This window comes from Chiloscyllium plagiosum, unplaced genomic scaffold, assembly GCF_037043375.1.
Source record: "Chiloscyllium plagiosum isolate Xiang-an unplaced genomic scaffold, Cpla_swu_hap1 HiC_scaffold_7, whole genome shotgun sequence".
Classification (NCBI taxonomy): Eukaryota; Metazoa; Chordata; class Chondrichthyes; order Orectolobiformes; family Hemiscylliidae; genus Chiloscyllium; species Chiloscyllium plagiosum.
This window is the reverse complement of record NW_028270145.1, coordinates 56,035,368-56,062,584: the sequence shown is the minus strand read 5'-3', so window position 1 is coordinate 56,062,584 and position 27,217 is coordinate 56,035,368. Positions and strand designations below refer to the sequence as shown.

The 27,217-nt window shown below is 43.2% G+C and overlaps 1 protein-coding gene across 8 annotated transcripts in view; it reads right to left on the bottom strand.

Moving 5' to 3' along the window:
- myo3b (myosin IIIB) overlaps positions 1-27,217 on the bottom strand; it is a 581,719-nt gene that overhangs the window by 304,515 nt on the left and 249,987 nt on the right. For all 8 annotated transcript variants that reach the window (XM_087989045.1, XM_043693701.2, XM_043693699.2 and 5 more), the window contains 2 exons: positions 16,386-16,474; positions 14,494-14,623 (listed from right to left, as the gene is read on the bottom strand). In XM_087989045.1, coding sequence (XP_087845171.1) covers positions 14,494-14,623; positions 16,386-16,474 — 219 coding nt within the window. The remainder of the gene's footprint in view (positions 1-14,493; positions 14,624-16,385; positions 16,475-27,217) is intronic.

Genomic DNA, 27,217 nt, shown 5'->3' with positions numbered 1-27,217 from the left:
AGCCAGAAAGACAGAGAGAGTAGGATTGCCCTAACATAACAAGAATGAATATAAAACATACAGAGAACACAACATTCTTAAAGTGTATTTATGATATTCTTTTTAATCAGCATGAAACACAACTAACAACAGAAAAGGCATGACTGGACTAAGTTTTAGGGAATGAATCTGGACAGATGGCTGTGGTATCAGTTGAAGAGCATCTTAGTGGTAATGTTAATAATCGCATTAAATGTAGAATAGTTATGGAAAATAATATAGACCAAGAGTATTAAAACTGAAATTGACATTTATATTATGGCAAGATAATTTGACAATATGTAGGCAGTGGAGATGTCAAGTGAGGGGAGAGTAAGGTGAAGTTGGGTTTTGTCACCATCTACTTGAAACCTATTGCTGTTGAGGAGCAGCATGCAGAAGAGAAATAAGAGGGAACCAGGGATTCATACCTGGGTGACGTCAGAAAATCATAGAGGAGGTACAGGGAGAGAAACTACTACAAGTAATTATTTAGCTAAGACCGATAGCTAAGAATTAAATCTGCCAAATACAATCCCAGCTGAAAATGTGTTGCTTGTTTCCATTAGAATTCATTGAGGAGAAAGTGAGGTCTGCAGATGCTGGAGATCAGAGCTGAAAATGTGTTGCTGGAAAAGCGCAGCAGGTCGGGCAGCATCCAGGGAACAGGAGAATCGACGTTTCGGGCATAAGCCCTTCTTCAGGAATGAGGAAAGTTTGTCCAGCAGGCTAAGATAAAAGGTAGGGAGGAGGGACTTGGGGGAGGGGCGTCGGAAATGTGGTAGGTGGAAAGAGGTCAAAGTGACGGTGATAGGTCAGACTGGGGTGGGGGCGGAGAGGTCGGGAAGAAGATTGCAGGTTAGGAAAGCGGTGCTGAATTCGATGGATTAGACTGAGACAAGGTGGGGGGAGGGGAAATGAGGAAACTGGTGAAATCCGAGTTCATCCCTTGTGGTTGGAGGGTTCCTAGGCGGAAGATGAGGCGCTCTTCCTCCAACCGTCGTTTTGTTGTGGTCTGGCAATGGAGGAGTCCAAAGACCTGCATATCCTTGGTGGAGTGGGAGGGGGAATTGAAATGTTGAGCCACAGGGTGGTTGGGTTGGTTGGTCCGGGTGTCCCAGAGGTGTTCTCTGAAACGCTCCGCAAGTAGCCGGCCTGTCTCCCCAATATAGAGGAGGCCACATCGGGTGCAGAGGATGCAATAGATGATGTGTGTGGAGGTGCAGGTGAATCTGTGGTGGATATGGAAGTTTCCTTTGGGGCCTTGGAGGGAGGTGTGGGCGCAAGTCTTGCACCTCCTGCGGTTGCAGGGGAAGGTGCCGGGAGTGGAGGTTGGGTTGGTGGGGGGTGTGGACCTGACGAGGGAGTCACGGAGCGAGTGGTCTTTACGGAATGCTGATAGGGGAGGGGAGGGAAATATATCCTTGGTGGTGGGGTCCGTTTGGAGGTGGCGGAAATGACGGCGGATGATGCGCTGAACATGGAGATTGGTGGGGTGGTAGGTGAGGACCAGTGGGGTTCTGTCCTGGTGGCGGTTGGAGGGGCGGGGCTCAAGGGCGGAGCAGCGGGAAGTGGAAGAGATGCGGTGGAGGGCATCATCGACCACGTTGGGGGGGAAATTGCGGTCCTTGAAGAAGGACGCCATCTGGGTTGTGCGTTTTTGGAAATAGTCCTCCTGGGAGCAGATGCGGCGGAGTCGAAGGAATTGGGAGAATGGGATGGCGTTTTTACAGGGGACAGGATGGGAGGAGGTGTAGTCCAGGTAGCTGTGGGAGTCGGTCGGTTTGTAGTAGATGTCCGTGTTGATTCGGTCGCCTGAGATAGAAATAGAAAGGTCGAGGAAGGGGAGGGAGGAATCTGAGACTGTCCAGGTGAATTTGAGGTCGGGGTGGAAGGCGTTGGTGAAGTGGATGAACTGTTCAACCTCCTCGTGGGAGCACGAGGCGGCGCCGATACAGTCATCGATGTAGTGGAGGAAAAGGTGGGGGGTGGGGCCAGTGTAGTTGCGGAAGATGGATTGTTCCACATATCCTACGAAGAGGCAGGCATAGCTGGGGCCCATGCGGGTGCCCATGGCTACTCCTTTCGTTTGGAGGAAGTGGGAGGATTGGAAAGAGAAGTTGTTCAGGGTGAGGACCAGTTCAGTCAGTCGAAGGAGGGTGTCAGTGGAAGGGTACTGGTCGGTACGGCGGGAAAGAAAGAAGCGGAGGGCTTTGAGTCCTTCGTGATGGGGGATGGAGGTGTACAGGGACTGGATGTCCATGGTGAAAATAAGGCGCTGGGGACCGGGGAAGCGAAAATCATGGAGCAGATGGAGGGCATGGGTGGTGTCCCGAACGTAGGTGGGGAGTTCTTGGACTAAGGGGGACAGGACGGTGTCAAGGTATGCAGAGATGAGTTCCGTGGGGCAGGAGCAGGCGGAGACAATGGGTTGGCCGGGGCAGTCAGGTTTGTGGATTTTGGGCAGGAGGTAGAAGCGGGCGGTGCGGGGTTGTGGGACTATGAGGTTGGAGGCGGTGATGAGGTTATGGACGGTCTGGGAGATGATGGTTTGGTGGTGGGGGGTGGGGTCATGGTCAAGGGGGCAGTAGGAGGAGGTATCTGCGAGCTGGCGTTTGGCCTCAGCGTAGTAGAGGTTGGTGCGCCAAACTACTACCGCGCCTCCCTTGTCTGCTGGTTTGATAGTGAGGTTGGGGTTGGAACGGAGGGAGTGGAGGGCTGCACGTTCCGAGGGTGAGAGGAGGCGCGGTAGTAGTTTGGCGCAGGAAGTGCAAGACTTGCGCCCACATCTCCCCCCTCACCTCCCTCCAAGGCCCCAAAGGAAACTTCCATATCCGCCACAGATTCACCTGCACCTCCACACACATCATCTATTGCATCCTCTGCACCCGATGTGGCCTCCTCTATATTGGGGAGACAGGCCGGCTACTTGCGGAGCGTTTCAGAGAACACCCCTGGGACACCCGGACCAACCAACCCAACCACCCTGTGGCTCAACATTTCAATTCCCCCTCCCACTCCACCAAGGATATGCAGGTCTTTGGACTCCTCCATCGCCAGACCACAACAAAACGACGGTTGGAGGAAGAGCGCCTCATCTTCCGCCTAGGAACCCTCCAACCACAAGGGATGAACTCGGATTTCACCAGTTTCCTCATTTCCCCTCCCCCCACCTTGTCTCAGTCTAATCCATCGAATTCAGCACCGCCTTCCTAACCTGCAATCTTCTTCCCGACCTCTCCGCCCCCACCCCAGTCTGACCTATCACCCTCACCTTGACCTCTTTCCACCTATCACATTTCCGACGCCCCTCCCCCAAGTCCCTCCTCCCTACCTTTTATCTTAGCCTGCTGGACAAACTTTCCTCATTCCTGAAGAAGGGCTTATGCCCGAAACGTCGATTCTCCTGTTCCCTGGATGCTGCCCGACCTGCTGCGCTTTTCCAGCAACACATTTTCAGCTCTGATATCCAGCATCTGCAGACCTCACTTTCTCCTCAAATACAATCCCATCCAACTGGCTAATGGCAGTGAGGTGCTGGGAGATGATAGAATGATCCACTCCAAAAGGCTGTTGGCAGTTTGAGAAGGACATGGAGGAATAGTTTACGATGATTACAGTTAGAGAAGATGTCATTTGTGACTTTGATCAGAGTTATTTTAATACTGCGACAGAGAAAGAAACCTATTTTGAGGGTTTGACCTGTAGAGTTCTGGGAAAGGTGGATGTAGATTTGGAAGCACATGTGATAGCTTTGAAGAGGAATGGGAAATTGGATATAGGGCTATTGTCTGCAAGAAAAGACCAAAGGTTCTTTCGTGAGGAGAGAAATTGTGACCCCAGATATAAGCATGACAGGGGAGAGTACTTAAGATGAACCATTAATAGCATGTGCTAACACAGGGACCAAAAAGGGAAGTTTGGTTGTCAGCAGAATACCAAGAGTGGGGTTGAGAAGCATGAAGTGGCTTTCATAAACAAAAGAGTTAATGGAAGACATGAGATGCGATTGAAAAGAAACTGGAGAAAGATGCAAGATCAGTACCAGGGAAGGAGGAAACCTGAGAGGAAACTTGGTCCAATAAGAGAGAGAGGGGCCAAATGGAGAAAAGAAGCCAGGAATCTCTGCATTCTAGGTTGAATCTTTTAAATGTTGGCAGAGGAGAGGTGAACCCAATATTGTTTCATGGAGTCTAGTCATACAAGTAACAATGGCTAAACCAATTATCTGTCATATACATTCAAGTCTGCATCTCTTGCACTTAAGAAAGCAGATAACAAGTGTGGGTGCAACAGACCTGACCAGTATTTATTGCCCATTCCTAATTTCCTCAAGAAGGTGGTTGCAACAGCAGAAACAGCAGGGCACTTCATTTGCAGTTTTGAAAGCCACTCGGGTATCAAATACAGAGGTAAGGGTATGACCGAGTCGATTAACAGCGAATCAAGAGTGATTGCTCTGGATGGAAAATGCAGTTGGAAGTGAATTTTAGAAATCTTTATGACACAGTGACAGGTGGAGAACAACTGAAAACAAAAAATGCTGGAAATCACAGCCAGTCAGGCAGCATCCATGGTGAGCGAGCAAGCTAACGTTTCGAGTCTAGATGACTCACCAGAGTCAACATGTAGTGTGAAGGGCGCTGCATTTATGCTATAGTTTGTGGCGGGGGGGGGGGGGGGGGGGTGCGGACATGGGGTCCTGGAGAGGAAGGGGTTGCTGATAGTGCTGAAGTGCTGATTAACTAATTGGAATGTGAGGACAGCAGAATAATGGTGTGTCTCAATGCCAAACAGGAGAAAACAGACTGTGGACTGGGGGAAGGGGAGAGACAATATAGTGACAGAGATTGCAATGCAACAAACAAAACCCAAAGAAAGGGAAGGAATGGGAGTGGGTTCACAATCTGAAGGTCCAGAAGGTTATAAAGTGCCTAGTCTGAAAACGGGATGTTGTTCCACCAGTTTATGCTGTGATTCGCTGGAGCATTGCCACATGCCAAGGATAGACAAGTGAGCATGCGAACATGATGCTGTGTTAAAATAACCAGCCATGGGAATGTCAGGGTTATGCTTGCAAACGGACCGGAGATTTTCCGCAAAGCAGTCACCCAGTCTGAGTTTGGTTTCTCCAATGCAGAGCAGGCCACAGATGCCAAAAGAACCAAAGTTGGAAAGGGGAACAAAGATATGTAGCTATACAATAATGCAAGGATTTATTGGCCTTACTTGTGATTGACATGTTGGGAGCAGTGAGGCCATGTAAGGTTATAAGATTAAGGAAAGACTGAAAACGGTTGGAACATTTAATTTAAGGAAGAGTAAGGGAGAGAACAGAAAGGCAATGATCTCAGAGGACAAATAGTTAAAATGGAAATTGAAATCACTTAAGATAATGGTTGCTCAGTGCTGCAGCTGAGGGAAAAAGCAGAAAAGATATTCTTGTAGTGTAATAGAGAATGAGAATTTCAATTGACATTTGAAGGGATTATAAATTGACATACTTAAGGAAGGAGAATATGACAAAAATGTTGAGGCAGATAGATCAAGGGGTAATTTGTTGATTCAAGCCACTCTGCCACTTAAGACTTCTGCCTTGAAGATTGTAAACTTTTAGGCATCAGAACATGAGCCACACCCAACAGAATACTCAGTCTTTGATTTTCTCCAGTAGCTATGGAATTTATATAGCTGGTTCCTGACCAATGCTGGTCTTAAGGTGTTCACATGAAGAGTTCAGTAACTGCTGCCTGATGGTTACCTGACACATATGTAGTGCAAATATTGGTCACTTACTTGCCCAAGCCTGAAGGTAATCCAGCCTTACTGCCAACAGGCACAGGATGCTTCGTCATCAGAGAAATTGCAAATAGATTTAACAGTGAATAATCCCACTTTTGATTTTATAAAGTAAGATGGTAATTGATGAAGTAGCTAGGAATAATTGGACACAGAAGTAGGTTCAAGCTATAAGGTCAAGCTATAAGGTTTCAAATAATACTGGTGTCAGTGGTGATGAACTAAGAACGAAATATATGAGAAATGTTAACAGAATTGTTTTAAAGTAAACTTCAGAACAAGCTAATCAAATGGGCAGCATAATTAATGTGTTGCTATATCAAAAAGCTGTGAAGTGGGAATGTCAGAATGAAGTATAAGGGTTAATTAATTTTCTTTTAATTCCACAAATGATGGACAGCTATTTTTAAAAATAGAAATGCTTAGATTACTAATTCATCCAGATAAAACATCTTCATGAATGCTCGAATGCACTTGTTCACTGTCAATTCTTCCCTTCGATTCATACATGTGCACTGAAGTGTCCTCAGTATGATAAAAATGTGCTCCCTAAGGGTGCAGCTCTGAAACAATATTGATTATGTTCTAAGTAGAAAGTGTGTAGCACAGGTGGCTAAAAGGGAAACAGAAGGCTATTATGCACAATTACATGGTTTAACAGTAAATAGACAGAAAACAGATTATTACGTATTATACAATGTTTGAGGATAGGTCCACATACATCCACTCTTTCATTAGAATAGTAGGAACAACTTAACTGAGTGAGACCTAGGGTATAGATTGTGGTCTGCAATATTTAACTAGGAATACTGACTGGCATAGACATTGTAACTAGGCGAAAGTGAGGAGTGCAGATGCTGGAGATTAGAGTCAAAATTAGAGTGGTGCTAGAAAAGCACAGCAGGTCAGGCGGCATCCGAGGAGTAGGAAAATCAACGTTTCGGGCAAAAGCGCTTCATCAGGAATCAATCCTGATGAAGGGCTTTTTCCCAAAACGTCGATTTTCCTACTCCTCGGATGCCGCCTGATCTGCTGTGCTTTTCCAGCACCACTCCACCCTAGACATTGTAACTGTGTCAATATATGAAGTATGGCCAAAGATTTTGCTTTCCTGTACTCTGTTATGCAATAAATAATTGTCAAATATATTATTTTAGGTTTACTTACTCTGATATTAAGGCAATTAATTAGCATGTGGTTATTTAAAAATGCTGTCTCCCTCTTATACCAGGAAAAAGCACAAGCGGCAGATGTCATTTATTACTCAGAGTCATGAGTAGATATGCAAATATATACAATTAAAAACCGAAAGAACTGCAGATGCTGTAAATCAGAAACAAAACAGAAAGCTTTTCCAGCAATTTCTGTTTTTGTGCAAATACATACAATTGTTTTCATTATCAATCAGGTTTTATTTGTTCACAAATAAAGAGAAAACATTAAGGAAGTTTTGAATTAATGAGAATTTTGAATTAATTCTTGAAACTAATGCATTACAAAAAGCCAATAACATAGCTGTAAGTTGAACGCAAACGTTAAATCTACTTCAGCCAAACTGCTGAGGATCCTAGAATTGTCTTATTTTTAAGATTCAGAGAGCTGCTGAGAGACTGAGGCAATGCACTTTTTCTGCATCCACAAAAGCATACAGGAGGTGATTTAATATAAGGAAGAGATGGTTGTCAGCCAAAACATTCTTGGATGGAAGAGTAACCACCTCATATACTGATTTAATATAGTGTAAATAAATAAATTCGACACACTTTTAGTGCTTATAATATTGCAATTGTAATTAGAAATTTTTGTGTAATAGGGCAAAAAGAATATTGCTTGTTCCTCTTGAGCTGCATAATTGACTGGCAATTTCTAACAACAAAATGAGCAATGCAGTGCAATTACCATTAGTTTGAAAACTCTTGAGAAATAGTCAACCTTGCATTTCATAATTTGAAAATTCCAAAGGGAAAGATTTCCTTTGCCTGCTTTTTGTAAAAATTATATAGTTCTGTTGTGACAATTGAATAATTTTGCAGAGTCTGTTCACCTTAATCATGTTACAACATAGAGCACATTTCAACAATAACCATTTCATTTGGAATTTCCCTGGGAATTTCAAAAAATCAAGTGATGAAAATGTTTCAAGCAAAGCTTTAACCTTACAATTTCCATTATCTTTTTTGTTATAAACATGGACCTAACCATCAACGGTACTACTAATAACATTAAATCAGCTTCCTCATGTAACCATTTACTTGAATTATTCAACCCACATTAGTAGCTAGATCCTTCAGAATGGCTTGCTACCAGTCTGGCTGAATGAGCTCTAAAATGGCTGATTGGTCCAATGCACAATTTGCGGACGCTGCCATATGCAGGACAGGTGGTGTTTGAAGGTGCTTGAGTAAATGAATTGTTTGTGTACTCCCTCTAAAGCTTCAACCTTGCCTCTGCGTATTCCCTACTAAATCTCTTGATGTATTTGGTGCCAATCCAAACGAGCCTTCCCCATTTTGCCAGTTACAAGTCAGGGTTTCCCATAAGTTAGAAGTGATGTTTGACCATATCAAGGATGCGTTGGAGACATGTTAGTGATTTTCTAGATGTCCTCCTGGGAATCTCCATGATCAATTTTGGGTGGCACGGTGGCACAGTGGTTAGCACTGCTGCCTCACAGCGCCAGAGACCCGGGTTCAATTCCCGCCTCAGGCGACCGACTGTGTGGAGTTTGCACGTTCTCCTCGTGTCTGCGTAGGTTTCCTCCGGGTGCTCCGGTTTCCTCCCACAGTCCAAAAATGGGCAGGTTAGGTGAATTGGCCATGCTAAATTGCCCGTAGTGTTAGGTAAGGGGTAAATGTAGGGGTATGGGTGGGTTGCGCTTCGGCGGGGCAGTGTGGACTTGTTGGGCCGAAGGGCCTGTTTCCACACTGTAAGTAATCTAATCTAATCTAATCTAATCTAAAAAAATTTCAGAGTAGAGCAGTTACTTCAGCAGAATGGTGAAAGGCCTATGAATCACATTAATCCTTCCAGTGTAGATAGTTGTGAATGTTTAGCAATTCAAACCTGGGCAAATTCACTTGGGAGAGGACTCTGCTATTGGATCAACTTTCTTGCCACCAGTTTTAGAGGATTTTATTAATATATCGCTCAGTCAGCCAAAGGCATGAAATTATGAATTTCATTGTCTTTGTCTGCCTTTGTATAAGAGGGACCCTAAAGACATAGAAAGTGGTCCACATTTTCAAGAAGTAGCCTGGTGCTTTTGTTAAGGGAAGGAGGTTAGTACTGAGGTGTTGTGCTGTTGGAGGTAATTGGAAGTGGACCTTGGTTTTCCAAGTTAAAAATCACACAACACCAGGTTATAGTCCAACAGGTTTAATTGGAAGCACACTAGCTTTCGGAGCGACGCTCCTTCTTCAGGTGATTGTAGAGGGCTCGATCGTAACACAGAATTTATAGCAAAAATTTGCAGTGTGATGTAACTGAAATTATACATTGAAAAATTGATTGTCTGTTAAGCCTTTCATCTGTTAGAATACAGTGATAGTTTCACTTCTTTCATGTGTAAATCACAAAACCCTTTTTTTTAAAGTTGCATTCTCGGGTTAGCTGTTAACAATGGTGATAGCTAGACAATATGTTGAAGGTGTTAGCTCCCTGTGTTCTCTGTCTACGACCTGATGTTTAGATTGATTCCAATCTAAAAAGTGAGATAACAGAGTTTTACATAAATTCATGCAGTTTTTGAGCTCAGAGTTCGACATGAATGTATGCAGTTTTTGAGCAAAGTGCGATGTAACTCTGCAAGTACAAATTCACCACACAAAATATATGTGTGCATGTGGGTCTTTGTCTGTCTGTGTGTGTGGGGGTTGTGAGTGTGAGCAAGTGTGTGTGTGTGTTGTGTGTGTGTGTGCGTGTGTAAAGTGAGTGCAGAGTGTCTTAAGTCTGTGAGTTGTAGGATGGTGTTTGGAGACTGGCAGTTGTTGGTGTTGAGTACTGAGGCTGTTGCCGCAATGCCATCCTTGTGGGGGATGCTGGTGTAGAGTGCGGAAACGTCCATTGTGACGAGGAATGTTCCCGGTTCGACTGGTCTGTGGGTGCTGAGTTTCTGTAAGAAATCCGTAGTGTCGCGACTCCAGTCTCCAAACACCATCCTACAACTCATCCGCTTTATCCCCGATCATAACGTCTTCACCTTTGACAACCAGTTCTTCATCCAGACACACGGAACAGCCATGGGGACCAAATTTGCACCCCAATATGCCAACATTTTTATACACAGGTTCGAACAAGATTTCTTCTCTATGCAGGATCTCCAACCAACATTGTACACCAGGTACATTGATGACATTTTCTTCCTCTGGACCCACGGCGAGGAGTCACTGATAAAACTACACAGTAACATCAACAAATTTCATCCCGCCATCAAACTCACCGTGGACTACTCTCGACTGTCTGTCTCATTCTTGGACACGTGCGTCTCCATCAAGGACGGACACCTCAGCACCACACTCTACCGCAAACCCACAGACAACTTCACAATGCTACACTTCTCCAGCTTCCACCCAAAACATATTAAAACAGCCATTCCCTATGGACAAGCCCTACACAAACACCGGATCTGCTCAGATGAGGAGGAACGTGACGGACACCTGGAAGTACTCAAGGATGCCCTCACAAGAACGGGGTACGATGCTCAACTCATCGACTGCCAGTTCCGACGTGCCACAGCAAGGAACCGTAATGACCTCCTCAGGAGACAGACACGTGCTGCAACTGACAGGGTACCCTTCGTTGTTCAGTACTTCCCAGGGGCTGAAAAATTACGCCAGGTTCTTCGTGACCTGCAACACATTATCATTGAGGATGAGCACCTCGCCAAGACCTTCCCCACACCTCCACTGTTTGCCTTTAAACAACCACCAAACCTCAAACAAATCATTGCTCGTAGCAAACTGCCCGGCTCTCAGGACAACTCCATATAACCCTGTCACGGTGGACGCTGCAAGTCGTGTCAGATTGTGGACATAGATATCACTATTACACATGGGAACACCTCCCACCTTGTACATGGCAGGTACTCATGTGACTCAGCCAACGTTGTCTATCTTATACGTTGCAGGCAAGGATGCCCGGAGGCATGGTACATTGGGGAAACTGAGCAAGGGCTACGACAACGGATGAATGGGCACCGCACAACAATCAACAGACAGGAGGGTTCCCTCCCAGTTGGGGAACACTTCAGTGGTCCAGGACATTCAGCCTCGGACCTTCGGGTGACCATCCTCCAAGGTGGACTTCGGGACAGGCAGCAGAGGAAAGTGGCCGAGCAGAGGCTGATAGCTAAGTTCGGTACCCATAGGGAGGGCCTCAACCGGGACCTTGGGTTCATGTCACATTACAGGTGATCACCATTGCACTACACACACACACACAGATATTCCTACACACACACACTCTCACATACACACGGACACAGGTACACACAGACGCGCACACAGACACCCACACACACCCTTACAGACACACACACTCCCACACATGCACCCCCTCACAGACTTAAGACACTCTGAACTCACTCTACACACACACACACACACACACATTTTCTCACACTCACAACCCCCACACACACAGACAGACAAAGGCCCACATGCACACATATATTTTGTGTGGTGAATTTGTACTTGCAGAGTTACATTGCACTTTGCTCAAAAACTGCATACGTTCATGTCGAACTCTGAGCTCAAAAACTGCATGAATTTATGTAAAACTCTGTTATCTCACTTTTTAGATTGGAATCAATCTAAACATCAGGTCATAGACAGAGAACACAGGGGGCTAACTCCTTCAACATATTGTCTAGCTATCACCATTGTTAACAGCTAACCCGAGAATGCAACTTTAAAAAAAAGGGTTTTGTGATTTACACATGGAAGAAGTGAAACTATCACTGTATTCCAACAGATGAAGGGCTTAACAGACAATCAATTTTTCAATGTATAATTTCAGTTACATCACACTGCAAATTTTTGCTATAAATTCTGTGTTCCGATCGAGCCCTCCACAATCACCTGATGAAGGAGTGTCGCTCCGAAAGCTAGTCTGCTTCCAATTAAACATGTTGGACTATAACCTGGTGTTGTGTGATTTTTAACTTTGTACACCCCAGTCCAACACCGGCATCTCCAAATCTTGGTTTTCCAGGTCTTTAATCAGGTGCCCGTCTTCTCACATGCTTTGAGAGTGGAGTCCACGGTGACCTATAGTTTGGTTTCCGAGTGAGAGCACACAGAAGTGTCATCTGCATGTTGAAGCTCTAAAACTAAGGTTGCAGTTTTGGAATCAAGGCTATTTAGCAATGTGACCAGTAAAAATCACTTAAGTGTGCCATCAACTAATGCGGCCAGCAACATCACAAACCCACCCACAAACGATGAGTAGACAATTAAGAGTTAGATTCACCAGCAGCAGTTGCAAGGTTTGGACCTGCTTCTTGCCCTAAGGTCCCAAGGCTGAGGATAAAATTCAGACCAATATTCTTCAAACATGTGACATTAAAATTTTCCCTTTTAACTTAATCTACTGTGGCTGAATTTAATGCATTGACTGCTCCTCTTTTGTTTTGGGTTCCTGCTCTCCAAGTCTAGATCCATCATTTGTCAAGGTTATGCTCACTTTTAGTCAAGGTTCATACCTTAGTTTGCATGCTCTTCTTTTAAAGATGCAACTGGTATTAAAGTACATTTTGGCTGCTATCAAATTTCTGCCATTTTAGGCTGCCCTATTTGTGTAGCAGTGTCAACTATTTCACTTGACTTATCTTACATGGAGCTGAAAAATGTGTTGCTGGAAAAGCGCAGCAGGTCAGGCAGCATCCAAGGAGCAGGCTGCGCTTTTCCAGCAACACATTTTTCGGCTCTGATCTCCAGCATCTGCAGTCCTCACTTTCTCCTAGTTTATCTTACATGGAGCCTTATTCTGTTTATTTACAGGAAATCAATTGCTCCTAATCAAGTTTTTAATCCAGTATTTTTCTTTAATTATAATCTGAATAGTAGTAACTACTTTTCAACACATATTTGTATTTTGAGTTAGTTTTAACATCAAATATTTGTGTTATTTCAAGTTTGACGCTAATTTTGCCATTGGCTGTAATTTATTTAAAGGAAGAACTTTTAGAATTTTGCCAAAATCACTACTGTTTTTTTAAAACATCAAACATTTCTATCTTTTTAAAAATATGTCAATGTATTTAAATATATTTTGATTCAACCTCTCCAAAAAGCATTTGATTTTAAATAGCACAATTGCCATCTGAACATATTAAATCCTGCTATACTGGCAGTAATTTTAAGAGCAAAATTAATTTTTATCACATGATTTTTAATTGTATTTTCCAATTGTATTGTCAAAGTTAACAAGTTTTTTTCAGGTCCTATACAACATACAATGGTTAGCACTGCTGCCTCACAGTGCCAGAGACCCGGGTTCAATTCCCGCCTCAGACTGTGTGGAGTTTGCACGTTCTCCCCGTGTCTGCGTGGGTTTCCTCCGGGTGCTCCGGTTTCCTCCCACAGTCCAAAGATGTGCAGGTCAGGTGAATTGGCCATGCTAAATTGCCCGTAGTGTTAGGTAAAAGGGTAAATGTAGGGGAATGGGTGGGTTGCACTTCGGTGGGTCGGTGTGGACTTGAAGGGCCGAAGGGCCTGTTTCCACACTGTACGTAATCTAATCTAAAAAAAACATATCCATATTCTCAGTATTTGTACACATAACCACATTAAGGGTGCTGGGGATTTTGTCCTAACCACATATCAGATTACTCTCATTGTAAAGATCTTTACATGTAGCCAACAGATACCATGTCATATTGTAGGAATATATAAGACATAGGAGCAGAAATTAGGTCATTCAGTCCATCGAATCTGCTCTGCCATTCAATCGTGGCTGATAAGTTTCTCAACCCTATTCTCCCGCTTTCTCTCCGTAACCCTTGATCACCTTGATACTCAAGAACCTATCTTAGTTTTAAATGTACTCAATAACCTGCCCTCCACAGCCTTCTGTGGCAATGAATTTCAAATATTCACCACTCTCTGGCTGAAAAAGTTTCTCCTTATCACCGTTCTAAAAGATCTTCCTTTTTTTCTAAGGCTGTGCCCTCGGGTCCTAATTTTTCCTACCAATAGTAAAATCTTCCCAATATTCACTCTGAGAAGGCCATTTAGTATTCTGTATGCTTCAATTAGAACCACCTCATCCTCCTAACTCCATCAAGTATAGACGCAGAGTTCCTCAAAAGTTCCTCAAATGTTAAGCTTTTCATTTCTGAGACCATTCTCGTGAACCTCCTCTGAACACATTCCAGGGCCAGTACGTCCTTCCTGAGGTATGGGGCCTAAAACTGCGTACAATACTCCAATATCACATACTATTTCAAAGGACTCCTATCATTAAAAATTCTTATATTTTATGGCTTTGAAAAAAAGGACAAATATCATTAATACTCAACCTAGCTTGCTCAATGACCATGGAACCAAATTCAAATAATATTAATTCCAGTATATGATGCTTTAAAGACTATAGGGTGCCATGCAGACAATCCAGTTCCAGTATATGATACATTAAAGGCTATAGAGTGCCATGCAGACAATCCAACAGCAATCCTACCTGTTTTAGTGAGTGGACTGGAAAAAAGTTGCTGCAGCAATTTATTTTCTGATGTCCTAAGTACAACTACTATATCGGCAGGAAGTGTGTCTCTATTTTTCTCAAGGAAACCGCATGGATCATAAAAAACCTGTTAAGTATTGAACAGTGACAGAACATTACTGAAATATCCAATATTCTGTGTTATTATATTTTACTGTCAGAAATTAGAAATACCCTGATGGAAATAGAAGCTATTTTATTTTAAAATGGAAGTGCCCAATAATGTATATCAAGTCATACTTACTACATTATTTATATCAGTGATTTGGATGAGAATATAGAAGGATTGGTTAGTAAGTTTGCAGATGACATTAAAATTCTTGGCACAGTGGACTGTAAAGAAGGTTATCTAATAGTAAAATGAGTTCTGAATCAGGTGAGCCAATGGGCCGATAAGCACCAAGAATTTAGACAAATGTGAGGTGTTGCATTTTGGTAAGGCAAACCATGGCAGGGCTTACACAGTTGATGGCCCTGAGGAACATTGTTGAACAGAGGGACCTCGGGGTGCAAGTTCATAGTTCTTTGAAAGTGACATCGCAGGTGAAGAAAGTGTTTGGCATGTTTGCTTTCATTGTCAGAGCATTGAATATAGGAGTTGGGATGTCATGTTGAGGCTGTACAAGACATTGTTGAGGCCTCTTTTAGAATACTGTGTAAATTCTGGTCACCCTGCTATAGAAAAGTTGTTGTTATGCTCGAAAGCGTACAGAAAAAAATTTACAAGGATTTTGCCTTGCTTGGAGGGTTTGAGTCATATGGAGAACATAGAACATAGAACAGTACAGCACAGAACAGGCCCTTCAGCCCACGATGTTGTGCCGACCATTGATCCTCAGGTAAGGTAAATTTAATGTACGAACCCTCAAATTTCTGTGACCATATGCATGTCCAGCAGTCTCTTAAATGTCCCCAATGACCTTGCTTCCACAACTGCTGCTGGCAACGCATTCCATGCTCTCACAACTCTGCGTAAAGAACTCGCCTCTGACATCCCCTCTATACTTTCCGCCAAACAGCTTAAAACTATGACCCCTCGTGTTAACAATTTCTGCCCTGGGAAAAAGTCTCTGGCTATCAACACTATCTATGCCTCTCATTATCTTGTACATCTCAATTAGGTCCTCTCTCTTCCTTCTTTTCTCCAATGAAAAAAGTTCGAGCTCAGTCAACCTCTCTTCATAAGATTCCAGGCAGCATCCTGGTAAACCTCCTCTGAACCCTCTCCAAAGCATCCACATCTTTCCTATAATAGGGCGACCAGAACTAGACACAGTATTCCAAGTGCGGTCTAACCAAAGTTTTATAGAGCTGCAACAAGATCTCCCAGCTCTTAAACTCAATCCCCCTGTTCATGAAAGCCAAAACACCATATGCTTTCTTAACAACCCTGTCCACTGAATAGATTGTGACGTTTTTAGCTGGAGCATCAGAGGCTGAAGGGCATGGCTAAGGTCAATAGCCAAGGTCTTTTTCCAAGGTTAGAAAAGTCCAAAACTAAACGACATAGGTTTAAGGTGAGAGGGGAAAGATTTAAAAGGACCTAAGGGGCAACTTTTTTACATAGATGGTAGTGCATATATCGAATAAGCTGCCAGAGCAAGTCTTAGAGGCAGACACAACTACAACATTTAGAAGACATTTGGACAGGTACATGAATAGGAAAGCTTTGGAGGGATAGGGCATAATGCAGATAGATGGGGCTACTGATCGGCATGCATAGGTTGGACTGAAGGTTCTGTTTCTGTGTGGTATGACTCTAAAATTCTATTGCCCATTTTAATAAAGCTAATATGAAAGAATTGCATTTTAAATATCAATCTTCTTTCTCTCTTAAAAATTGTTTATACCTTGCCAGCATAGTGTTTGATTCCAAAACACAGCTCCACACCTTTTGGTCTCCAAAAGTAACTGGATCGTAGGTTGTCCTCAAATTTATCTGTAATATGAGATGAAGTAGACAGCATGTTTTAATATAATGCTCATTTCATTTTGTGTGTCCATTTGAGGATTAAGATGAGTACATTCATAAATAGAGAAAAAGAAATACTGCATGCAGTTCTCCATGTTAAACTTCACAAATAATCTTGAATAAAGATCTCTAGTTATGAGATTAAAATAGAAACAATGTACTTACTGAGCTTTAACCTTAATTCATGAATCTGGAATTTTCAAGAGAATTTTAACTAGCCCAATGCTCATAAGAAAGAGCAAAATAGTTAAATATAAGCTTCAGTAGTTACTTTGTCCGAAGCGTATCAGGCATGACAATAATGACGGTCTCAATTTTACAACCCCACGAGACAATGAAGAGGAGTACAAACCAAGTGCATACATTGCTCAGTAAGGGCTGGTGCATGCTGTAAGGTCAGGGGTAGGATACCTCATGTTTGGTCACCCTGTTCCCATCAGAGATGCCATTTCCTCCCCTGGAGTTTTACCCAAGCCCATATTTTCCTTTACCCCACCCAGTCATTTTCAGTTGCATCCCTCCTTCTCGATCCAGTCAGCATGATTCAGGCAAGGTCTTGGTCTCACCTTGTCCCTGATTAAGGTGTCCCATCTGCAGTGGACTCACTCACATTGACACTGCTGAGATAAAGATTGTTGCACAGCAAATAGGTGGCCACCAACCCTCAAAAACGTGATTTCCTTCCATCGAAGTAAATGAAATAGCTGAAGGCAATTAAATACCAACAGTTCCTGTGAAATTTCTGTACTATATTTGGTGCTGTACCCAATTTTCAGGATTAAGTTTTGGAGGTTAAGAAAAATTACTAGTTTTTGGTTACTTTGAAGTGGCCTAACACTAATGCAAGATGGTGTGTATCATCTGAGTTGTATAGATTATTACTTAGAGTGCATCAAGCTGGTGGCACCTGCCATCATGCAGCCCCCTACTCCATCCCCAAAACTTGATACACTGATGGCACCAGCAGGAGATCCAGAATATTTTGATGGCCCAGCCTCATTTGAATTGTGCTGTCAAGGTGCCTATGCTTTTATGGTGTTAGAGGGAGGAGAATTCCACAGGTCTGAGTTCAAATTAAAATCTCTCTTAAAGCAAAGACATCCTTTCATTTCTTACTTATTGCTGGCATACATGTGGATAATTTGGTAAGAGCAATCTGCTGAGATGGCACTTTTTTTGGCATACTGTTCTAAGTTTTGACTGAGCAGACAAATGCCAAGATAGGCTTGATAAGAAATAGCTGAGAACGTAAATGTCAGAACATAATGCAAATGTCATGGATCAAGTGCAAAAGACTGTTCAATAACTTTACTGAGGTGAGAAAGGACAGAATTATGCCTTTCCATTTCATGTTCTTAGGAAGATGCTTTGTCAAAGCACACAACATCAGTCTACACAATACATACTTCTCCAGTACAAGAAATCTTCCTTCCTCTATTGCAATTGAATCTTTTATAATAACAACAGTACACTGCACCAAGTCTCCTTTTTATATCGCATACTCATCAACAGCTCCCCTCAACACACAGGGGAGGCAATGGCCTAGTGGTATTACCCCTGGACTATTAGTCCAGAGGCTCAAGAAATATTCTGGGGACCTGGGCTTGAATTCAGCTATGGCAGATGGTGGAAATTGAATTTGATAACAGTCTGGAATTTGGAATCTAACGGTGACCATTGTTAATGCACAGGAAGAAAAAACATTTGGTTCACTAAATGTCCTTCAGTTTCCCTCTCCTTTAGGGAGGGAAACTACCTTCCTTATCTGTTCTGACCTACATGTGACTCCAGACCAACAGCAATAGGGATGGGCAACATACTCTGGCTGAGCTAGCGATGTCCTTATTACATGAACGAATAATAAAAGATACAAACAACATTTGCCTTTTGACTACAATGCAATGTACTCCTCTCTAGACGACTTTCACATTTCACACTAGAGCCATTTTCTTGCTCACAGATAGAGATCTGAAATGAAGGGATACCTTTCATCACTGGTAATGTCACTGGGCTCCAGAGATTTTGAATTCAACTTATAATTTCTGTTTTGGCCACATGAACTACAGTGATCATTGATCATGCAGACATTAACTGTCTCATTGCTGCTCACATGACTGCCCCTACACAGATAGCTGCCCATGTCCAAAGGGGTCCAACATTGGTAATTGATAGCAGTTGGAACGGTCACATTCATAACACAAAAGCATCTTGCTCAAGTAAATATAGATGCATAAGAAACAATACACAGCCATGCTGTATAGAAGATGAATATAATTCTCTGCCAATGGTGTCACGGTAGTCATCCAGGTCAGTTAACTCAGTTAGCTGGATAGTTGGTTTGCAATACATAGATAATGCCAACAGCCTGGGTTCACTTCCTATAATTGATGAGTTTGCCAAGAACGAGTCTCCTTCACAACCTCTTCCCTCATCTGAGACATGGTGACCCTCCGGTTAAACCACCACCATTGTCTCTCTCTAATGAGAGAGCAGCCTTATAGTCTGGTAGGACTACAGCAATCTACTTTTTACTTTAGTTTACATTTTTTGATTTCCATGGAGGCCAATAACTTTAAAACAAGAAAGATTTGAATTATTAGCAACTGACTGAAAGGATCACACAAGAAGATTTATTGTTTGAAGGCTTTTTCACTGTAATAAACAAATCAAAAGCACCATTTAATAAACACTGTTGAGTAGGCAATGTGTACTTCAAACCACAAAACAAATTATCTTGTTTAGGTTAGAACACTGAATATCTCCTGCTATGACTGGATGTTGTGTTGCCCCTTAAATGGATACTTTGTGGACAGTCCAAATTTATTCTCTGTTCCCAATGGCATCCATGCTGTTATTTTCCTAACCAGGGAATTTCTAAACCCAGAACCAACTTTCACCATGAAGGTTACATCAGACATCTCTTCCCTTTAGCCCAAGCTAGATGAATCTTCCAGCCACCTTTAAATTGTCATCAATCTGCCTTCTTCAAACTGAGTATGAGGTCCACTTACATTCTACATGGTGAACAACAGAGCTAGAATTGATTCTGCTTCAGGTGAAAGATTGGATGCCTCTACTTTTCTTACTCTACCTCTGAAATGGCTGTGTCTGTGAAGTGTAGTGATGTCTTTGGTACATTAGTCTGACACTATAAGTCACTGCTATCCATGGTAACACAAATGCAGTAAATTATTTATATCTTGGAAAGCAAAGCATCAGAGCAACAAAACACATTTGCACTCCAATTTCAAATGACCAAGATAAATCCTGACAATTCCTACCAGGCCAAATATGCAAATACACAAGTTTATCAAAATTAAAGCACAAATAATAGCTTCCTTGGTGTAGTTACTTATTACTAAAATAATCTCTGCATAAACACAGTTCAAAATTGAGCAGGTTTGAGAATAAAGCCCTGGGCATGAGGCCAAATCACTGAGGGTTAAGCTCTACTCAACAAATCTATTAATCAGCATGATCCATTTTATAGTTCTTGCCCAACCTATGACCACTTCTGGTATATATGTGTTTGACACAAAATTTTTCTTCCTGCTATGTTTTTGTTTTCTCGATTGCGCACAACTCAACAATTCAATAGCTACCTAGACTACACCTCCTCCTACCCTGCCCCCTGTAAAAATGCCATCCCATATTCCCAATTCGTTCGTCTCCGCCGCATCTGCTCCCAGGAGGACCAGTTCCAAAACCGAACAACCCAGATGGCCTCCTTCTTCAAAGACCGCAATTTCCCCCCAGACGTGGTCGACGATGCTCTCCACCGCATCCCCTCCACTTCCCGCTCCTCCACCCTTGAGCCCCGCCCCTCCAATCACCATCAGGACAGAACCCCACTGGTCCTCACCTACCACCCCACCAACCTCCATGTACAACGTATCATCCGTCGTCATTTTGCCACCTCCAAACGGACCCCACCACCAGGGATATATTTCCCTCCCCTCCCCTATCAGCATTCCGAAAAGACCACTCCCTCTGTGACTCCCTCGTCAGGTCCACACCCCCCACTAACCCAACCTCCACTCCCGGCACCTTCCCTTCCACTGCAAGAAATGCAAAACTTGCGCCCACACCTCCTCCCTTATTTCTCTCCAAGGCCCCAAGGGATCCTTCCATATCCGCCACAAATTCACCTGCACCTCCACACACATCATTTACTGCATCCGCTGCACCTGATGTAGCCTCCTCTATATTGGGGAAACAGGCCCCTACTTGTGGAACGTTTCAGAGAACACGTCTGGGACACCTGGACCAACCAACCCAACCACCCCGTGGCTCAACACTTCAACTCCCCCTCCCACTCCACCAAGGACATGCAGGTCCTTGGACTCCTCCATCACCAGACCATAGCAACACGATGGTTGGAGGAAGAGCGCCTCATCTTCCGCCGAGGAACCCTCCAACCACAAGGGATGAACTCAGATTTCTCCAGTTTCCTCATTTCCCCTCCTCCCACCTTGTCTCAGTCCCAACCCTCGAACTCAGCACCACCTTCCTAACCTGCAATCTTCTTCCTGACCTCTCCGCCCCCACCCCCACTCCAGCCTATCACCCTCACCTTAACCTCCTTCCACCTATCGCACTTCCAACGCCCCTCCCCCAAGTCCCTCCTCCCTACCTTCTATCTTAGCTTGCTTGGCATACTTTCCTCATTCCTGAAGATGGGCTCATGCCCGAAACATCGATTCTCCTGCTCCTTGGATGCTGCCTGACCTGCTGCGCTTTTCCAGCAACACAGTTTCAGCTCTGATCTCCAGCATCTGCAGTTCTCACTTTCGCCTAATTCAATAGTTCAGACTACTGTATATTTCAAACGTCTAACGCATATTGTTCATTGCTGTGGTTCTGTTCGCCGAGCTGGAAGTTTTTATTGCAAACATTTCGTCCCCTGTCTAGGTGACATCCTCAGTGCTTGGGAACCTCCTGTGAAGTGCTTCTGTGGTGTTTCCTCTGGCATTTATAGTGGTTTGTCCCTGCCGCTTCCGGTTGTCAGTTTCAGCTGTCCGCTGTAGTGGCCGGTATATTGGGTCCAGGTCGATGTGTTTGTTGATGGAGTTTGTGGATGAGTGCCATGCTTCTAGGAATTCCCTGGCTGTTCTTTGTTTGGCTTGCCCTATAATGGTAGTGTTGTCCCAGTCAAATTCATGTTGCTTGTCGTCTGCGTGTGTGGCTACTAAGGATAGCTGGTCGTACACTACATTAGTTTTGCTCATGCTGAGTGTGGCTGTTGGTTTGTGTGCTGTTATAAGTCCTAGTGGTCGCAGTAGTCTGGCTGTCATTTCAGAGATGTTCTTGATGTATGGTACACTCAGACAACAACTCACCAGAACGAAGGACCCGATAACCAACATGAGCAAAACTAATGTAGTGCACAAAATCCCATGCAAGGACTGCACAAAACACTATATAGGACAAACAGGAAGACAGCTAACGATCCGCATCCACGAACATCAACTAGCCACGAAACGACACGACCAGCTATCCCTAGTAGCCACACACGCAGACGACAAGCAACATGAATTTGACTGGGACAACACTACCATTATAGGGCAAGCCAAACAAAAGACAGCCAGGGAATTCCTAGAAGCATGGCACTCATCCACAAACTCCATCAACAAACACATCGACCTGGACCCAATATACCGGCCACTACAGCAGACAGCTGAAACTGACAACCGGAAGTGGCAGGGACAGGCCACTATAAATGCCGGACGAAACACCACAGAAGCGCTTCACAGGAGGCTCCCAAGCACTGAGGATGTCACCTAGACAGGGGACGAAATGTTTGCAACAAAAACTTCCAGCTCGGCGAACAGAACCACAGCAACGAGCATCCAAGCTACAAATCTTCTCACAAACTTTGAACATATTGTTCAGTCATTCAGTTCAACAATGAACATCATAATGCTGTTTTACAGAGAAATCTAATCTCAATCCTTATCTTACCATTATTTACTGATAGAGAACTGGTTGGCAGACAGGAAATAAAAAGCAGGAATAAACGGGTTTTTTTCCAAGCAGTTGGCAGTGACTAGTGGAGTACCACAAGGATCAGTGCCTGAAGTCCAGTTATTCAGATATAGTAATGATTTAGATGAGGGACCTAAATGCAATATCTCCAAATTTGCAGATGACACAAAGCTGGGTGGAAGGGTGAGCCGTCAGGAGAATGCAGAGATGTTGCAATGTGATTTCATCAGCCTGAGTGACTGGGCTAATGCACAGCATATGCAGTATAATGTGTGGTTATCTACTTTGGGAACAAAACCTGAAAAGGAGATTATTATTTGAATGACTATAAATTAAGAGATGGGAATGGACAATTAGATCTGGGTATCATCGTACACCAGTCACTGAAGGCAAGCATGCAGGTGCAGCAGGCAATAAAGAAAACAAATAGTACATTGGCTTTCACAGTGAGAGAATTCAAGTACAGGTAGTTCTTCCTTAACGTGATGGTTACGTTCTTGTGCAATGCCGCATTATAGAAAAATCATGTTTTAGAAACAGTGCTTAAAGTGTTAGCGACTTAACCGCATTACAACCAACACTATTTTAAAATTCATGCTTTAGACGCAATGTCCCCAATTCGTCAATTGCATTATAGCAAATTTGTGTTAATGAAAAGCTATAGCAGAACGACCTGTACAAGCAGGGATGCCTTGCTGCAATTATACAGGGTTTGGGTAAGATCTCAGCTGGAATATTATAGGCAGAGCAAAACTGATCATTATCTGAGTAAGGACGCTCTTGCTACAGAGGGAGTGCAGTGAAGGTTTACCAGACGGATGCCTCAGATGGCAGGATGGATGCTGGCAGGAGAGGTTGAATCGGTCAGGTTTATATTCACTGGAGTTCGGGAGAATGAGCGGAGTTCTCATACAGATCCATAAAAGTTTAACATTAACGGACAGAATAGATGCAGGATGCATGTTCCTGATGATAAGGGAGTCCAGAACCAGGGGTCAAAGTCTAACAATACAGTGAAGTCCATTTAGGGCTGATATGAAAAGAACTTTCTTCACCCAGAGAGTATAGAATTTCCCGTTACAGAAAGCTGACAAGGCCAAAACATTGTACGATTTCAAGAAGGAGTTGAATATAGCACTTGGGGCTAACTGGATGATCAAAGAATATGAGGGAAAAGTGGAAATAAGGTATTGATTTGGATGATCAGTGATGATCATAATGAATGGTGGAGTAGGCTCAAAGGGCCAAATAAACTCTTACTGCCCCTATTTTCTATGTTACTATGAAATTAAAATTGCAGTACTTGAAACCTATGACTTGCTTAATGGAGAAAAGGAAAGATAATAACAACAAATATTTAATCAATTATGTAAACTAACACAGAAATGGGACTGAAGACCATCATGCAGGAGCATAATGGACTTCCTTATCTTAAATTTTCTTTCGCACAAGATAAAAAGCATGTTTTCTTCCTCGTATTTTTAACTAATCATTTCTACCTGAGTAATGTCGGATTTAAGTCTTGTTAATGTACAAATGCCCAGCATATCCAATCTTTTTTTCCTAAAGTAAGAATTATCAACTTTATAGCCAGGTAAAACCACCCCAAACCACATTAAAACATGAAAGATGAAACACAGAACAAATGAGTCAAGCGTTTATGAATAATTTCCAAGCAATGATCTCAGACTTGAAGGTGACTTGTTATGGTTTATTCTTTCAATTAAAATTGAGTCACATTTATAAAGAGCGTTCATGGGTGACCAAGGCTTCCCTTGAACTGCTTTACCAAAGTTGCACATATCATTTATTACAAATTCCTGATTGATATGCAATCTGAGATTTCTTCCAGTCTGTATTCCTTCATTTTTTAAATCACCCAATTACCAGCATCCATTGCAATCCATGAAATGGAAATGAAGATCACCACTGAATCTTTAACATAAAACAAGAACAGAAATATGTCTAATTGTGCCACAAGGCAGCTCACTATTTGAAGGAAATCATTTTGAACACATTTTATACTGAACAACTTTTCTGTTCACAGTATGAATTGTGATTATTATTTCATGAAAATTCTTTGGTTGAACTACTTTTACTCATTACGAGATGGTAACTTCATGGCCTATCAATCCTCGGATTATACTTGACCCAGGGCTGGATAAAGATGACAAAGGAGGAAAGTTCCACCTGTCTAGTATTGACTTAGTAAACTTTGATGTGTACCAAATTCATATATAATAAACAAACAAATGAAAATATGAATTAGGAGTATAAATAGGTCATTAAGTCCTTGAATCTGTTCTGCCCTTCAATAACATCATGGTTGATCATTTTGTGTTTCAAGTTCTACATTCCCTGTAGTGACTGCAACCAGCTGGATTTTGTTGGCTATGAGATCCTTGATTGGGGTTCTTAACCTGGGCCGATCATAAAGCCCTGGCTGACCAATATAACCAAGCAATGGAGAGTCTCCTTAGCTCAGGGAACTGACTCTGAACTGGCTGGCCACAGACAGTGTACTGTGCACAAGGAATAAAGGGTGACTTGGTGATGGGATACCAGCCTCTGTAGTTATTTCATTCTCAATACCACCATTAACCTTTGATTCCCTTGTTTAATACAAATCTATTTACCTTTGTCTTAAAAATATTCAGTGATTCCATCTTCCAAGGCAAAGAATTTCCAAATCGAACTCTCTCCAAGAAAGAAGTTCTTCACATCTCTGACCGCAAAGGGAGACCCCCAATTTTAAAAACAGTACCTCCTTGTTCTGGACTCACCCACAAGAGAAAACACTATTTCCATGTCCACTTTGTCAAAACATTTAAGGTTTTTATAAACTTCAAATAAGCCACCCTTCACTCTTCTGAATTCTAATGGAGCTGAAAATGTGTTGCTGGAAAAACGCAGCAGGTCAGGCAGCATCCAGGGAACAGGAGAATCGACGTTTCGGGCATAAGCCCTTCTTCAGGAATGAGGGAAGTTTGTCAGATCCACAGATCTCCCTCGTCAGATCCACACCGCCCACCAACGCAACCTCCACTCCTGACACCTTCCCCTGCAACCGCAGGAAGTGCAAGACTTGCGCCCACACCTCCCCCCTCACCTCCCTCCAAGGCCCCAAAGGAAACTTCCATATCCGCCACAGATTCACCTGCACCTCCACACACATCATCTATTGTATCCTCTGCACCCGATGTGGCCTCCTCTATATTGGGGAGACAGGCCGCCTACTTACGGAACGTTTCAGAGAACACCTCTGGGACACCCGGACCAACCAACCCAACCACCCTGTGGCTCAACATTTCAACTCCCCCTCCCACTCCACCAAGGATATGCAGGTCTTTGGACTCCTCCATTGCCAGACCACAACAAAACGACGGTTGGAGGAAGAGCGCCTCATCTTCCGCCTAGGAACCCTCCAACCACAAGGGATGAACTCGGATTTCACCAGTTTCCTAATTTCCCCTCCCCCCACTTTGTCTCAGTCTAATCCATCGAATTCAGCACCGCCTTCCTAACCTGCAATCTTCTTCCTGACCTCTCCGCCCCCACCCCAGTCTGACCTATCACCCTCACCTTGACCTCTTTCCACCTATCACATTTCCGACGCCCCTCCCCCAAGTCCCTGCTCCCTACCTTTTATCTTAGCCTGCTGGACAAACTTTCCTCATTCCTGAAGAAGGGCTTATGCCCGAAACGTCGATTCTCCTGTTCCCTGGATGCTGCCCGACCTGCTGCGCTTTTCCAGCAACACATTTTCAGCTCTGATCTCCAGCATCTGCAGACCTCACTTTCTCCTCAATGAATTCTAATGGAAACAAGCACAGTGTGTCCAACCTTTCTGGTTAAGACAACTTGCTCATTCAAGGTTCAAATAAACCTCCTCTGAGCCACCTCTATCGATTATATTTCTTTCCATAAATAAGGAGACCAAAACTGCGCACAGTATTTGAGATGTGGTCTCATCATTGCCCTGTATAACTGAAGCATAATATCCTTACTTTTATGTTTAATTCCTCCCAAATAAAAGACGAGCATTCCATCAGACATCTTAATCATTTACTGCACCTGCATTCTAACACTTTGTGACTCAGAATACCTAAATCCTTCTATACTTCACAATTCTGCAGTCATTCTTCATTTATATAATACTGTTTTTATTCTTCCTGCCAAAGTGAACAACTTCTCATTTTCCCACATTGTATTCATCTGCCGGATGTTGTTCCCTCTCTCAACCTATTTATATCCATCTGTAACCTCCATACGTCCTCTTCATAACATACTTCCCTAACTATCATTCTACAATCTTTAAATTTAGCTACCACGCCTTCTTTTCCTCATCCAAGTAATTAAGACAGGAAGTTCCAATACAGATTCCTGTGGATTCCACTCTTCACATCCTGCCAATCAGAAAAAGACACAGTTAAGTATACTCACTGTTTTCTACCAGTCAGTCAGGTGTCAGTCCACCCCATATGTTACCTCCTATCTCAGGAGCTACTACTTTGACAATACATTTTATGTGGCACATTGTGCCTTCTCAAAATCTAACTACAGTATATCCACAGACTTCTCTTTACCCACAGTGCATGTTACTTCTTTTGTTGACTCTTCCTCCTTGAGGTTTTCTAAGTGCTCAACAGTAACCTCCTTAATAATTGCTTCGAACACCTTCCCGACAACAGATGTTAAGCTAACGCGCATACAGTTTCCTGTTTT